This window comes from Rhipicephalus microplus, unplaced genomic scaffold, assembly GCF_043290135.1.
Source record: "Rhipicephalus microplus isolate Deutch F79 unplaced genomic scaffold, USDA_Rmic scaffold_42, whole genome shotgun sequence".
In the NCBI taxonomy this organism is placed as follows: Eukaryota; Metazoa; Arthropoda; class Arachnida; order Ixodida; family Ixodidae; genus Rhipicephalus; species Rhipicephalus microplus.
Genome location: NW_027464615.1, coordinates 1,947,729 through 1,964,073, shown reverse-complemented (window position 1 = coordinate 1,964,073; position 16,345 = coordinate 1,947,729). Strand labels below are relative to the sequence as shown.

Below are 16,345 nucleotides of genomic sequence, written 5' to 3'. Positions count from 1 at the left end.
ACCACCGAAAGTTACGCCTAAGCATGATCACTCCAAGGAAGTGCACGAGTTTAGTTGCAACAGAAATATTTTTCCGGGCATTTTTTTTTTAGGGACGAAGCTCCTTATAGCGGCAGCTATTCGTCTCTCGTAGTCGTAGTAGTAGTCGTAGTGTGTGACTAGTCTTACAATTTGACCTCCAAGGTCGTGCCGGTGAGAGATTTCTTCTGTGCGTTGTTGAACAATAAAAAATTCGCAGCGTGCGCGTTAACTAAAAGCGGAATTCTCCTGTCTATCATTCCCCCTTAGCAGCCATTGGGAAGTACATTGAGCACTATCTGACAAGAAAGGGTTGTTACGTTATACTCGCCGGGTGTAACTTCCTTCGTTTTATAAAGGTTTAGCGAGCGCTGGGCTGCAGTGCCATGAATACAGTGAACTAGTATATACCATGAACTCGAGGTGGTTAAAGGTGGGAAATAGACACGAAGCGCAAGCCGTAAGAAAGTGTGCGTGTGCCACCTCTCGTTTAGTCCTTTGAATGTCTGCTGGATGGCGGGGCATATGCGGAATATATGATGAAAAATGCGAGATGGCGGCACTTGGCGTGTTGGATAGATGAACAAACGGACACACAAACAGATGCATAGATGGACTCACGAATGGCTGCACCGACGGATGGATGCATGAATGGACGCAGGGGCGGATACATGGACGAACGCAAGGACGGACGCACAGATGGACGTGCGGACGCACGAACAGACGCACGCATGGACGGGCGAATGGACGCACAGACGGTCACACAGACGGATGCATGGTTGGACGGAAGCAAGAACGAATGAACGGACGGATGCTTCGCCCCACTCTCCCTCATTCACTCCGTGGTTATGCTGCCTTTTTTTTCTTATAAACTGTACGAATTTGGAATATGTTACCGGGAAACTGTGTTTCTGTGTATGATAATCTTGATTGACATCCGTATTGTGTTTACAATAAGGCATAAGCGTCCTAGTGTCGTAGTGGAGTTCTTTCTTCGAGTTTCCTGCAAATTTTCAACACGCTAATCTACTGTTTACCTTGACGGTCACCTAATTTCATACCTTTTTGTTGTTTGTCACACCAAAATATGTAGAGTGTTATACTGAATATGTCTGGATGTGACACTGAACAAGAACGTGACACTGAACAAGAACGTGATACTGAACGCGCCTTGGAGGCAACGCAGGTATGCTGTAAATATATAAATAGAAATAAATAAACACCATTCATTCTGAAGATGCGTTGAGTGTCCTCCACTACGGAACTTGAATTTTGCAAATGCAGCATCTACAAATTTATCTAGTTAAAAAACATATTTTGCGTTAGGAGATCATTTTATTATTATCGATACTGTGAATATTTTGCTGATGTGTGACCTAAGAAGTTTTTGAGCAGTTTTGTATTCTGCTACTGGATCCAGCCTTCTTTGTGTGCGACGTAAATTTCTCAAAACACCCCTTATTTCCTTGCGCCCCATTCTTTACTCGGAGTTCATAGTCATTTCCTAAAAAAAGAAAAAAAAACGTCATTACTACCATGGTTCAGCTTCAACCTACAATTATTTGAGCGGTCAAACTGCATGGAATCAGGACAACTATGCAATCATATACAGGGTGTCCCACATAACTTCAGCGAAGAACTTGAAGGTGAAGGGCACTTAGGAGGCAGATTGAACCAAATGCATACTGCTTGCACTAGCCTGTAGGTACTCAGGTTGTTTTTTTTTATTTCTCGCCTTACTAAAGAATAATTCTTTCTAATTACATAGTTTTTTAATGTATGGGTCGAAAACCCACGTTGTAAAGAAAGCCCGCGAAACGTGAAAAGAAGTCGTGTGACGGATCGCGAGCGCACTCCTATACTGCTGCGGTAGTTTTTTTTTTACAACCCGGAAAAAATAACAGCGCTAGATTTATCGTACAGGAAACAGTTTTGTCAGTGGCTTCTGAAAGTGCTCTACATCTTATTGTTCATATTTCGGGTTTCCAGGTAATTAAAAATTATATATAGTTAGTATGGGGAGAAATAAATATAGCCTGAGTGCCTACAGGCTAGTGCAAGTAGTACACGTTCCGTTCAATTCGTCTATGAAGTGTCTTTCGCTTTCAAATTCTTGGCTCAAGGTATGTGGGACACCCTGTATAAAATTATTCAAGGTAACATCCCTTTTCAGGTGATATTTTGCACATGAGCACTACTGAAAATGTCTGTGTCCTAGAAGTGCAACATGAACATGTACCAACACACATCACTCATTAAAGTGAATTGAAGCTTTCCCATGACCAATGAGTCATGACCTAATCACAGTATGCTGCGTATCACTGTCATTGAAGTTTTGAAACATTACCACGCTGTTCTACGAGTCATTTGACGTGCCCCAATAGCACGCCATTATCAAAACTTTTATTTTTCTTGCCCGAAATGAGAACAACCACAAAAGAAGTTGCACATGTATTCTGAATTTTCACATAAAAATGAAAGATGACTTACTAAAATATCTTTAAATAAATAATTTCCTGCTACTTACGATTACAAACTGAAATTCCCAAAAAGAAACACAATAACTATGCCACTTTCTACGCAAGCAATTTCTAGCGTATCAGAAACATATTTTTGTGAATTCAACAGCTGACACATATGCAGGCAGGCCACCGAGAATTCCCGCCAGGAGGGGGGAAAAATTTCTCGAATTCAACTCTCTTCACTTGACCTAACTTTTTCATCATACGGTCAAGTTTCGTTCTATATGCATTCAGACGCTAGCTCATGCAGTATGGATTAGCGTGATTATTAACGCGATAGTGTTAAAGAGCTAGTTTCGCGGAAATTCCTGTACTGGCGGTATTGGTGGTGAGCCAAAAATTGTCATATTTACTACGGCCCAGAAACCTAGAAAAAAGTAAATAAAATAAACACAACAAATTTTCGTGTCCGCGTGAGGATCAAACCATGCAAGTCTGCGTTGTAAGCGGCTGCTCCACCGCACAGCTTCTGCTTACAAATGCAGTAAAAAACACCTCCTGAATGGAAAAGCAGTTAAAATGTTTTAGAAAACACAGGCGTCCTGCGTACAGACTTCAGAATAAAAGATGTTATATTGCAGTAATATTACGTGGTACAAGCGTACAATGCAAGGAGGCGTTAGACATGTGATTAAAACAATGGTATCGTGATTTAGAGCACGCCACTCATTATAAACGGCACATAAGGTACTACACGTATTGCCTTAAGACAACATAGTGGGTCCCGAACGAATTCTAAACCAGTTCACTTCCGTAATTGTCGTTGATTTCAAGCATATGCTACCCGTTAGACAAAATTAAGCCATGGGCGAAAGCTTAACGGATACACGGCTCTTCCAGTTTATGAATTGCATTGTAGAAAATCATAAATGAACTTGGCAAGTAACATAATGCAATAAAAAGTATGTAGTGAGTGGTTTAGTAAGCACTAAGTACATCACGATGGTTCAGCAAACTGGGTGCGCGGGGTTGAAACACAGACACAAAGCAAGGAGGAGACACACAGCACAGCTCGTGCTGTGTGTCTCCTCTTCGCTTTGTGTCTGTGTTTACCCCCGTGCTCCCAGTTCGCGGAACCACCATGAATTACCAACTAGCCCACCTTTCCATCCTATTACTAAGTACATAATATCGCTGCCGCGTTCAAGAATTAAAGGCGTAGCTTAAAGGTGCCCAGATATTTTATAGTGCTTAGTGTAGAATCTGCCTGTCTTAAACGCCAGGCGTAGATTGAGGCTATAGGAACATGTGCGTCGCATACGTTCAACTTACGTACGTGATACAGATGAGTTCACGCTTCATGGCCGATCTCCATGGTAACTTGCACCAGGTCTATGAGGAACATCGAAATGACCAACTAGTCGCGCGCCTATTTCCTGAGTGCAAATCAGAAAAAATTCATGACTCACGCACCTTTTGCAAATATGTGCGTCTCCGCTTGAAGATGAAAGCTTCTCCATAATTAAAAGAAAGACTGTAAGCGTGCTCTTCTTGAACATAGCGCAAAAGTAGCTATGTTTTAGAATTCATAAAATAACAAACAGAGTCCATTTCATGCTGCTGTTGACACATCCGGTCGATCGAGAAGCTGAAACGAACCTCGCGGTGCTGTGTTTATATGGAAATTAAGGCAGCTTCGCACTCGAGGTGTGGACGCTGGTGGAAGTGCCAAGCTGAACATGACGATGATGGTGACAATGTTTCTTGGGTAATTTAACATAGCCACTTAGAGGGATCAGATCAGAGGCAGACGAATCACATAGATTATATTTATAATTATAATTTGTAAGTGTTTATAAGGATTGCAGATGCAATTGATATGACGCGGTAATGAAGATTTATTATGATTTTAGTTTATATTTTTTTCTCGACCTCCCAATAACCAAAGACCTTTTCGCTTGGATGACTTAATGTATAATTGTTAGAGATGTATTCCACAGATAAATTTTTTGAATCGCATACGAACTCTTCGACAGCGAATATATTCCTGCCCAAGTGTCCTAGCGCAGATGCCCCAAAACAAAACGGGAAGGCCGACGTAAATGGTAGACCGAGTTGGCGCATTATAACTTCGATACTATGTTTTCTGATCGAGGAATAATGTCGGTAGCTCAGTAACAAGTGCTGTATATTTTTGGTCTCAGTGCAAAAGGAGCAAAAAGAAGAGTTTGCCAGGCCCGCTCTGTGCATGCCAAAATTAAAATTACAAATTTTACATCATCTCGTTATTACTACTTCTACCCGTCCTGTTTTACGCCAGTTCCTGCCCTAAGGGAACTGAAGAAGCATAAAGTCAGCTGAGGAAGTGAGAATTAAGTATGCACCAATAAAGCAGGGTATCTGCATCTTGCCGCAGCGAAAAAAAAGCCCTAACCGGAAGCACAGAAAGACTTGCACGTGCAAGAGAAATGTTTGTCGAGTGTCCGCAACTTCATTCAGTACTTCGAAGGAGTTATGCGAAACCCCGGAAGGTGGCAGAAGTGTTAATAAAATTAAAACAGACAGCGATTGGTTTGGGGTATGAAGTCACAAGGAGATTCGTACGGATTTCTAAGAAAGAAAAGCCTCCTAGTTGCCGAAAACTCTTATGAGGAAAAACTATACAACCCCCTGTTTGTGGCCAAAGCCACAAAGAAATCCGTATGGATTTCACATAAAGAAAAGGCCGTATAGATGCCTTAAAATTTTTCCTTGTCCGTGGATCGCACTCAGGATCAACGCGTTTTCACGGTGGTCATTCTACCAATTGAGCAAGCCAGGAACCTGGCAGCTGGCAGCGCCAAGGCGAATTCATCGACAATTCGAAGCACCTGCGTCGGTGTGTTTCGAATTGTTGATGAATTCGCCCTCGAGCTATCAATTGTGTAGCTTCTCGAGTTCAATTTACGGACCAGAGCGAATGTTCTGAAAACTCGGAGGCTTTTCTTTCTGAGAAGTTTGTACGGATTTTGTTGTGGCATCGTGCCACAGACGGGAGGTTGTTCATTTTCTTTCTCTTCATTCATTGCTATTCCTTCTGACCAGTGACTCCAAATAACCACAGGTTTCGCAAATGGTGAGTAACAATTAAGCGCATTAACCTTAAATTATGTGAATTTGTTAGAGTAGTTAGATCAGAACACAGTGATAAAAAAGCTGGAGCGATATCTAGATAAGGTACGGATAAGGGTAGTTCACCAAGTAGGTCTCAAATAGTAGCTAAGAATTGAGGCAAGAATATTTGCGTATAACCAGGAAGTCTAACAGAAAGCGACCAATCCTCTTGTGTAGACAAACTCCCTACCCTGGCCTTTTCTTTCCATAGTAAAGTACTAGCTGCAATGACAACCGTTGAGGCAATCTTATTTGGGTGATCATAAAAAAGTAAATTCAATGCATTCTCAAGTGGTACCTTCATATTGTTGTCAAACATATCATCAAATGATATGATCAATTCACTCAACAGGGCACTCAATAGGCCAATACCGTTAAGCCTTAGCTGTGTTGGGTCAAAACCTGCAGGGTAAAGACTACCCGAGGTGTAGGAAAGCGAGGTCCCGAAACATTAAAAAAACAGGCCTGGTTGGCTGATAAATATATACTCGTCTTACCTACTTTTCATAGTCTTGAGAATGTTTGAACTGTTAATAACTGGAATCTAAGAGGCAAGAAGGAGGTGGCTTCATTGCTTGTTGGTTTATTTGTTTGTTGGTTTGTTTGTGTGTTCGTTTGAGCTTTACAAATTATGGTGCATACTCACTCTAGGGGAATCGGGCAGGATCTTGTAGTTTAAAATGTAGTAAATCACTTGACAATGTTGAAAAGTAAATATTGAAATAATTGAAAAGATAATACCAGGTAATATCTGAAATAATTCTATTTGACTGTGTGATTGTGCTAATAGACCAGATTATTACTACTAGTGCTAGTTGTTCTCCAAGCTTGCTTTTCTCTTTGGCTTTCTTTTTCTTTCCTCTTCTCTTTCTTTCTCATCCATCCATTTTGATTTTGTTGCTTCTTTGTGCTTACTTGCCCCGCCGCGGCGGTCTAGTGGCTAAAGTACTCGGCTGTTGACCCGCCGGTCACGGGTTCAAATCCTGACTGCGGTGGCTGCATTTCCGATGGAGGCGGAAATGTCGTAGGCCCGTGTGCTCAGACTTCGGTGCACGTTAAAGAACTTCAGGTGGTCAAAATTTCCGGAGCCCTTCACTACGGCGTCTCTCATAATCATATGGTGGTTTTGGAATGTTAAACCCGACAAATCAATCGATCAATCTTTGTCCTTACTTTTATATAGTAAATGCGAGGCATTTGTTTGCTACTTCAAGCACGTTTGCCTTCTATCTATCTATCTATCTATCTATCTATCTATCTATCTATCTATCTATCTATCTATCTATCTATCTATCTATCTATCTATCTATCTATCTATCTATCTATTTAAAATTAGTATGGGAGAGTAAGATTTTTGAAGAATATGACTCGCTGGGAATAACATGAATGATATCATGATTCCGTCACGTGCGTCGTCAGACAGTCCCCGCTAGAGAGTGGCACATCAGCACGGGTCGGTATGTGCCACTGGTATGTGGGTATTTGCCACAAGCGATTGACACTTCATACCTACCCAGGAAGGGCGAGGACACACATCGGTAGTTTAAACGTGTTAGCGTTAAGAAAAGGCTGAAATCGACAGAGTTGACCAGCCAAATTTAAAGAATGCCAGGGTCCTAACAGAAATTGAACCATAGAATTCTGCGGAGGAATCAAATATTCGACCACAAAGCAACGTCAGGTCTTGCAACTGCTTTTTGAATCGACAGCAACGTTTGTGAAGCGTCAATCGGAGATACAGTAATAACCATCCAATTTTGATTGATTTATATGTGAGGTTTAACGTCCCGAAACAACCATATGATTATGAGAGACGATGTTGTGGTGTTCTCCGAAAATGTTTATCTACTGGGATTCTTTAACATGCACCCGAATCTGAGCACACGTGCACAGAGCCTTTTCTCCTTCATCGAATATACAGCCGCCAGAGCTGGGATTTGATCGCAAGACCTGCGGTTTGGCTGCCGAGTATCTTATCCACTAAACCACCGCGGCGGTGCAGGCTATCAAATTTTGAACCTTATTCATACGTACATCTATGTGAAAGCCTGCTAGTAAGTCGGTACAATACGAAATTGTAGTTGAGTGCAATGCATTAAAGGTTTTTGACAGTTCATATTAACCAAAGAACAGCATGAAAAGTCATTGTTAAGTTTATTTCGAGAGTTTTAAGAAATATGACTCATCTCAACGAAGTGAATGATGTAGCGTAGGTGAAGCAATATGTCCTAAGGTTCATAATGACTACGTTGAGGTCGCCGACTAGTATAAAAGGTGTACAGATGGGTGGACGGACGGATGAATAGACGAATTAATGTAAGCGTGAATGGATGAAAAGAGAGACATACGGATGGTTCAGCTGATCATATATTGTGCTGTCATGTAGTTGATAACACACAAAGTCGGTCATTTGCACATACGTTTTTGTTTTTTGTTGTTCAGTTTCGACTTCGCTTTTGTTGTGCCTCATCGCAGCCAACCAGGTCGGCCCTAATGAGCTTCACTCCTGAAAGCTGGCACCGGCAGCATTGATCTAAATGACTCAAAGAATAAATATCATGGTCCCAGCGCAAATCAACCGCCGCCATTCTGCGTGGCAATTAGGTATTTTACCGCAGATCCATGCCAGGTAACTCATCTGCTGCTCAAGTAGACTGCAATGTTCTTGAAACATCGATTGTGGCTACAGGGCTGGCTATACAGTCTTATAAACAGTATATACGTACTCCTACTTTACAGCCGTCATTTCGGGTTGACGGTAATTGTAGTGAAGCGCCATTCACTGGAGTTCATTTATCTAGCATTTCTGCATATATTCACCATTGAGTAGCGTTTAGGTCAATAAAAATTTACAACGCAGTCACCTTTCCTCTGTATGCTGCGCATAAGATAGATTTCCAAAGTACATGGGATCAGCAGAGTTTTTTCAAGGGTGAAGCTCCTTACGCCGTGGGTCGTTCGTCCCGTGTCATCGTAATAGTCGTAGTAGCCAGTTGCATTGCATTATATACCAATACAATTGGTGTGGGAGCATATCCGCTGAGTGAATGATGGTGAGTGGGGTCGAATATCCTTCAGTCCATCCGTGCTTCCGTGCGTCCGTTCATCTGTGTGCCTGTCCGTGCGTCTGTTCGTTCACGTGTGTATTTCGTGTAGTCTGACCTCGTACTCCTGAACGATGCTGAGCTTTCAGAGGTTGGTGGACGAATCACTGCCGTTTGCGATTTCCTCGTAGGCCTTACGCACGCGCACACGTATTACCACGAGGAGGGGCTGTGGATATATTTGCCCCATTCGCTATCATTCACCTCGTGAATCTGCTGTGATTTTTCACCTATTCTCTATTGATATTTCTCTTGATCTTTCTTTCCCTTTCAGTTTCCCTTCTACTTTTATTTCCGTCTCACTCTTTCTAACTCCTTGCTTCCTTTTAGATAGAGTTTTGCTGCCTTGCACAAAGCGCACTAACTGCTTTGGCAATAGTAAGTGGTCATTATCAACGTGCTCGACGAACAAGAGGGAGAGATTTCTGCATGGCGTGATTGACTTATTCCAGCACGACTTAGATTACATAATTACTTATCAGCTTCTGCCTATCTCTCTAAGTTCTAAAACATTTATCCTTAGGTTCACATGTCACCGCTATTGCTTCACGTTGCATCTGTGATGGCAGTGCAAGTGAAGCTATGATAAAAGGTTACTCCGCCGTCGGCAACATGTCGCTTTATTATTTCTAGAATGCACCCGATGTATAAGATTATCGAAAGCGACCGTGTCTTGTCTATACGTCCTATGCTCTTCAGTTTGAACCTACCAACTTTTAGAGAAATTAGTCAACGCACGGACAAGCACATCTTCATTAGCTGCTGATGATAAGCCTTTCTTTTCTAGGTAAGAGAGAGGAGAGTAAAACAAAATGCTTCTCAGGAAATGGTTTATGAAGCGAACAACAATCACGCCTGGTTACGCAGAAGTCATGTAAACTGGCAACGAAACAATCATGTTATGTTCTATAGAGGTTGTGCATCAGACTAATGTTTTGTCATACGCTCACAAACTTTATTACTTTATCCGATAGAGACAGGGATGGGCAACCAGAACATGAGTTCACTCTTTCTACTCTGAATATTTACCCTCCGCACATGTGTTTATAACTTCCTTCAGCATCATCCCACCTTGTTTTCAGGCTGATCATTGAGCTGCTGCAATCCTAAAGCAGAGAGCATTACGACGGCAGCACATGGTAGGCTAGTGTGCTGCGCAGTGAAAATCCCGCCAGTGTTCAGCCTTGTGAAAATTCTTGGTGCGAAACTTGATTGAGATTCTGTAAGGCACGCACTAGCTGTTTATACTGTTAATAATTTTGAAATGCTCCTTTTGTTCTATACACTATGCACAGTGAGGCTGTTTAAGCTGTCAATAACTTGAGCCTTGCCGTAAAAAATATTGTCATAGATAACCTGCACGCAGTCTCTTTATTCTTTTTTAGAGTGAACCGCTTCAAGCTCCTGATAACTTGTGCGCCATTGTGGAAACTCCTCATGTTGGCATGTGCTTTAGGAATTGGGATAGTCCCACCAGTGTGGACTGTAGGGGTGAGTGTCAAGCAAAAACGTACCTGTTCAAGAGAGGGAACGATACAAATGAAAATGACCAGAGAATTAGGAAAGCGATAAAAAAGAGGAACCGGAAAACAGCGAGTTATCAAGAAAAAAAAGAGATTGAAAGACAAAAACACTAACTAGGGTGCAGTATAAGATAGAAAGCGACATAAAAAAAAAGAAAGAGCAAAATAGACAGAAATATAATAGAGACACGAAACAATAAAATACATAAAAAAGAGAAACAAAGAGAGAGATAGCGGAAGCCACAACGGCAAAGAAATAAAAAATTTACATCAAAATGCTAAAAAAGGAGGCGATAAATAGGGATACTCAAATAAAAATAAATACAAATACACAGCTATAAACGATAGAAGAAGAAAAGTAAGTACAAGAATAATGAGAAACAATGAGGGCCACCCAGCCGTTTCTCATGCAGCCAAAAAATAATAAAAAGAACGGATAAACAAATCGAATGACGAAAGCAGAGAGAAAGAAGAAGAAGAAAGAATGACATATAATTAATGATATAACCTACAGTTTTCTAAAACTTTATAACATTGTATAAAACTATTCAACTCTTGCCCAATCCCTCACAGAAGGCACGCACGAAAGTTAATAGTTAAAGTCGAACTATAAAAAAACAAGGAGTGACAGGCTGCTGTGCGTTCGCTTCAGGCTTAGCACCACTACTACGAAGCTGCCACTTTTTACTAACTATAAATATTGACCAAGCCGTGGTACAATAGAAATTTTCGTGGACTCTGAGAGAACCTAAGCGCAGAGACTGAGAGTTATCAATAAAGTTTTTTTTAACTATCATTGTATCTTTAACATTGCAAACACATTGCGCTGAAATTGACTGATCCCAGAACAACATAGATTTCAGAATTTCTCATCAGCTTCTGCCTATTTATCTAAGTTTTCATAGCATTTATCATCAGGTTCACATGTAAAACTACCGCTTCATTTTGCGTGTCTGATGTCAGTGTAAATGAAGCCCTAGTAAAGGTTTCTCCGCCTGTTGACTAAATTTTGGTTTATTTTTTTAAGATTGCACCCGAAGTTTAACAGTAAAGAAGGGGAATGTGTTTCGCCAATACATCCAGTGTTTTTCAAATGGAACCTACCAACTTGTGTAGCAGTCATTGATCACAAAGATACGCACATTTATGTAAGCTGCTGGTGATAAGCCCGCCTGTCGTAGGAAAAATGAAGGAGAGTAAAACGAAATGCTTGTCAAGAAATTGTTTCCGAAGTGAACAACTACCACCACGTCTAGTTGAGCAGAAGTAAAAAAAAATGTCAACAGAACAATCGTAATATCAGCTCTAGAACTCGGGCATCAGTGTATTGTTTTATCATAAGCTTACATTCTTTTTTACCTTAGTCCGACAGAGACAACTAAGACGCAAGTTCACGCTTTATACTGTGAATATTTACTCTCTGCAAGCGAGTGTTTCCCATTTCCAGCATCCCAGATTGTTTTGAGCATGGTTATTGAGCTGCTTCATTCTTAGTAGATAAAAGCTTGGAGGATTCTTGAGCTTCATCTTCAAGTGTAGAACGCGATAGCGCAATCAGGCTTCCTGCGCATCGCCTCCAACCATGTCACAAGGAAAAAATTGTGTTTTGCGCAACACAGACCATTTAGAAATATTCTAGACTAGTCGCAGCATGTACACTCGCTGACCACCTGTTGGTATTTTTTTTGCTTATCGGCGAAGTATTCACTCTCCTTCCTAGAGTGTCATGCTTGCTTGCGTGCCTGATTGATTGATTGATATGTGCGGCTTAACGTCACAAACCCACCACATGATTATAAGAGACGCAGTAGTGGAGGGCTCCGGAAATTTCGAACACCTGGGGTGCTTCACCGTGCACTCATATGCCAGCACACGGGCCTTCAACATTCCCGCCTTCATCGGAAATGCAGCTGCCGCAGCCGGGATTTGATCCTGCGACCTGCGGGTCAGCAGCGTAGTACCTTAGAGACAATACCACCGCGACAAGGCCTTGCGTACCTGCAGACTTTGTAGTTGTTGGGCACTTTAAAACCACCTAGCACGCATCGCCGATTTCTGTCGGTTCGTGTACACTAATACGTTCACCATCATTGCCATTTGCGTGCCAAATTTGAGGAACGAATACAGACTCTCTGGTTATGGATAGTTCATGTTCTTATAACTGTGGGCTGCAGGAAAGTTATGATCTTTATTCGCCGTGACGCCACCTACATTCATTAGCCGGTGTCACCTGAACCACAATCAACATAAATGTTTAACAGTGAGGAAGAGACTGAACGTGACGGTTGTAGGTGTCTATCTATCTGCTTAGAGCCAATTCGAGCATAAACAACTTCAAGCTATCTTATCATTATCTTCTCAAACGTGAGTTATAATTCATTATTTCAATGCTCGTCATAGACTCTGGGGAAGTCATAGGACCAATGCTAAAGGCAAAAAGTTGGTGCCCTTTGCCTCCGACAATGAACTTTTATTGCTAAACGGCGACAGTCTAAAGCTTCTGCGTTGTCCAACGTAAAGCAGCAGTCTCGACTTGGCCTTTACTTCACAAGGCCTCGGCAGGAGTGTGGAGTGGCTTCCGAACATAGAAAGTTAGGAGGTGACCACATTACCACATACGTAAAGTTGAAGAATTGTCCACACCTAGGATAGGCGATCGCGTTCATAGAGTTGACTGGTTGCGATTTCAGCCACGCATGGCCGAGCGATGCCAAGGTCTCTTGATATAGAGGAGAGAATCAAAAGCACCATACGTGATACTACGTGAACTCTCACATGCTCTTCTAAAGTAGCAAAATTTGACATCGACTTAGAACCAATTCGAGCAATCCGGTGGAGTGCTGAACAAAAATGCCAACGCAGGGAGGCATTCGAAGACTTACGAGTTGCTGGGCGTACACAGACGAAGATTCAGTGCCCTATAGATAAACTCGAATCATGACAATGTACTGCTTTATGTCAGTCACTCGACCCTCACAAACGTTTATAACCCTTGTAGTCCCCATTCAGGTCTCTCGCCCTTTCTCAAGAGAGACGAGATATTGACGTGGCAGACGACTTTTGTGCCTGATTATCTGGGCAACTTGCAGTGCGAAATAGCCTACTGCCCTCGACCAGCTGTCCACAAACACTGTATTGCCGCAGGGCTTTGCCTTTTTCTATTGATGAACTCAGAGCAGCACTAGCTTTGTGTGGATGCACATCGGCACGGGGGTCCGATGGAATTTCTTATAGAGCTCTGTGTCATCTGGGCGAATTTGCGAGAATCTTGCTCCTGGATTTATACAACTAACTGTAAGATGGAACGCTCCCGACAAGCTGGACGACAAGTCGCCTATTTGCACTTCTGAAGCCAGGCAAGTCACCGTTCAAACTTTCATCCTGCCGTCACATTGGCCAGTTGTGTAGGCAAACTTAGGGAGGGAATACTTCTGGAATGCCTGGAGTGGTACTCAGAAAACAACACCTGCCCAGATGCTACGTCAGAATTTCGGTGAGGTCCATCATCGATTGACAACGCAGTCAACCTGGCCACCTACGTTCAACGCGAGAAAGTCTGTGAGTGCGTCTGCGCGTTTTTGTGCGGAGACGGTAAAGGACCGTACGACAAAGCTACGCATAAATAAATACTTACAGCTGTCAGAGAGGTAAGACCAGGTGATAGGATGTATCTCTGAATACGTTATCTGTGAATGCGATCCTTCTTTGTGAGCACCAAAAATTGTTGATCCTCTCCACATTACAGCTACTGCGGCGTCCCTCAGGGTGGCGTCCTCAAGCCTGTGTTGTTCAGTCTTACGCTAACTGCTCTTATTGAGAGTCTGCAGCACTGCCAGGCTATCAATGTACGCAGATATCTGCGTTTGAACATCCTCCGTAACACGCCTGCAGTGGTGAGCGAGCATTTTAAATCTGCCACTCATTCTGCACGTTACCTCTAAAATGGAGGCTTAAAACTTTTCTTCCGAGTAATGCAACCTCATAGCTTGTAGGCGACGATAAATGAATAAGTATGCCGTAATTATCATGATCAAACTGTACCATATTTTCAATCGCACAAGTTCTTGAGAGTTATAATAAAGGGATCTATTATGGATCTATCACGCCTCATACATAGGAAACTGGTTCATAAACACCTATGTCCTACTCAACTTCTTCGCAGGGAATACTTGGGAATGTCACCTATTGCAATGCTACAGCTGTACAAGGTACGTTTGCTGAGCTTCCGGCTGTATAGCTTACCTGGATTGACCAATGCAACCAAAACAAGCCTCCTAACATTACATAGTGTTCAGGTTCCGGTACAAAGGATTCGTGCGTGAGTTTTAACGCTAGTGAGTGCGAGTTGACGGCCCTGACATATCATTAGGAAGCGTAATTGCGCGTCCGTAAATTTAACTCGCAGTCTTACGTCAAGCGCACTGCAATAAGCATCACGCCACATCGTGTAAGGTGCTATAATGTCACCTTCTATCATCATAAGACATCCAGGATGCTGTCGCATTGACTGTGCCTACCAGCCGAGAGCCATGCGAGCTACGCGAACACTTTACGGACGGGCGTAGAACAAACAATGGTAATGTCGCCGCATTGAAGACGAACTGAAACAGCCATGACTTCGCGCCATAAAATACACCATCGCGAAATGTCCCCATGAGTGCGATGAAAAGTGAATCGCACATCAACTGTGACCTTTGCAGGGGAAAATTCGGCATCGAATATTGGTGACCCAACGTTCAAGACAAAGAGTATGCCATATAACCTGATACGGCTGGCAGGTCATTGGATTCCTGATGAAATAGATGCCATGCACGCAGCTTCCTATATTAGAGGCGCTCACTTAGATCACCCACATTTCCGCCAAAACCGCGGCAGTTCTATTGCAGAATGCCTTCGGGTGAATTAGATGTACAAGCCATCATTGATTCAGATTAGCTACTAGCACCAAAATGATGTGCTGGAGTTGGGGCGAAAAAGGTTTTGACTTGGGCGCTTAAGTAGGAGTTTTTGCCGTAGGAGTGGACGCTCACGGTGTATGCAACGGGTGCTTATGGTCTAGTCGACGCTCGACGCTGAATGAATGCGGAGTGTTGCTTTAAACACTGTATTTTTCTTTCAAGGATGACAAGGCGAGAGCCTATCTCGGACTCATCAGTTGTGAAGGCACGCTGCACGTCTTCTAACACTGGTGGAGCATGTTGGTGTCGGGAACTTGATGGCCCAATTACTGCACTATAACTAGGCATGGCCAAACATTTTGCGTGGTTCCGGTTGCCATGTGACTATCTTCGCCGTCTAGTTGGCTAGAATATTGTACTGGTTATGTGTAGGAACCGGGTTCATTGAAGGATGGTCCATAGTGCGTAATAGTCGCCAAAGCCGGCGTTGGTGAGCTTATGGGGCTTTTATGTGCGGAGCATCTCTTGCTCGTGGGTATGTCAGGCGTCCAGCGTTTGCACTCCCACTACGCTTGGGCGACTGTCCTCTTTCCGTCTCCCCAACAGTTGTGCGTTCCTCTCTTCACATCTTTCCAACTACACGCTTGCGCGTACCTGTGGCGTAATCGTTCAGCTGTAACGTTTACGTTGTGTCATGCCGCCCCTACCAGGGCAATGCCCTGAGCATGCGTGCCATACATGCACATTTATATATTCGGAATAAATCAAGAGTACGGGGGCGTTTTCCCGTTCGTGTTCAACATGGTGTCGTTCGTCACGAAAACCCGACATGATGTCAGAAGTGTAGCGCACTGCTTTTCGAGCTATGGCGAGTACAGAAAATACGGGTTTCTGCCAGCCCTTCCCGGTACAACCGCCAACGAGCTTCAACTTTAACAAGGTGTCAGAGTGGCCGGTGTGGTTGCAAGACTTCAATGATTATCAATTTGCTTCCGGCCTTAGCGAGCTAACTGGGGAGGCCTAGGTTTGTACTCTGATGTTTACGATGTGGCGACATGCTCGCAACTTATTCCGGACCTTTCATCTATCGGAAAAACAGTCAAAGGACAATGAAGTGGTGAAGAAAAACCACGACGCATACTTCGTTGCGACACGGAATTCGGTCTACGAAAGTGCGTGCTCCCATC

General features: G+C 42.9%; 1 protein-coding gene across 2 annotated transcripts in view; it reads right to left on the bottom strand.

Annotated features, from left to right (window-relative positions):
• Window positions 1-1,333: 1,333 nt before the first annotated feature.
• LOC142787048 (uncharacterized) overlaps window positions 1,334-16,345 on the bottom strand; it is a 107,229-nt gene continuing 92,217 nt past the window's right edge. Inside the window, exon 5 of one of the 2 annotated variants that reach the window (XM_075884676.1) lies at window positions 1,334-1,522. In XM_075884676.1, the coding sequence (XP_075740791.1) occupies window positions 1,395-1,522 (128 nt within the window). In that variant the 3' untranslated portion in view covers window positions 1,334-1,394. Of the gene's footprint in view, window positions 1,523-10,077; window positions 10,252-16,345 lie in introns of those variants that run through there. The other variant, XM_075884677.1, reaches the window with a different exon arrangement.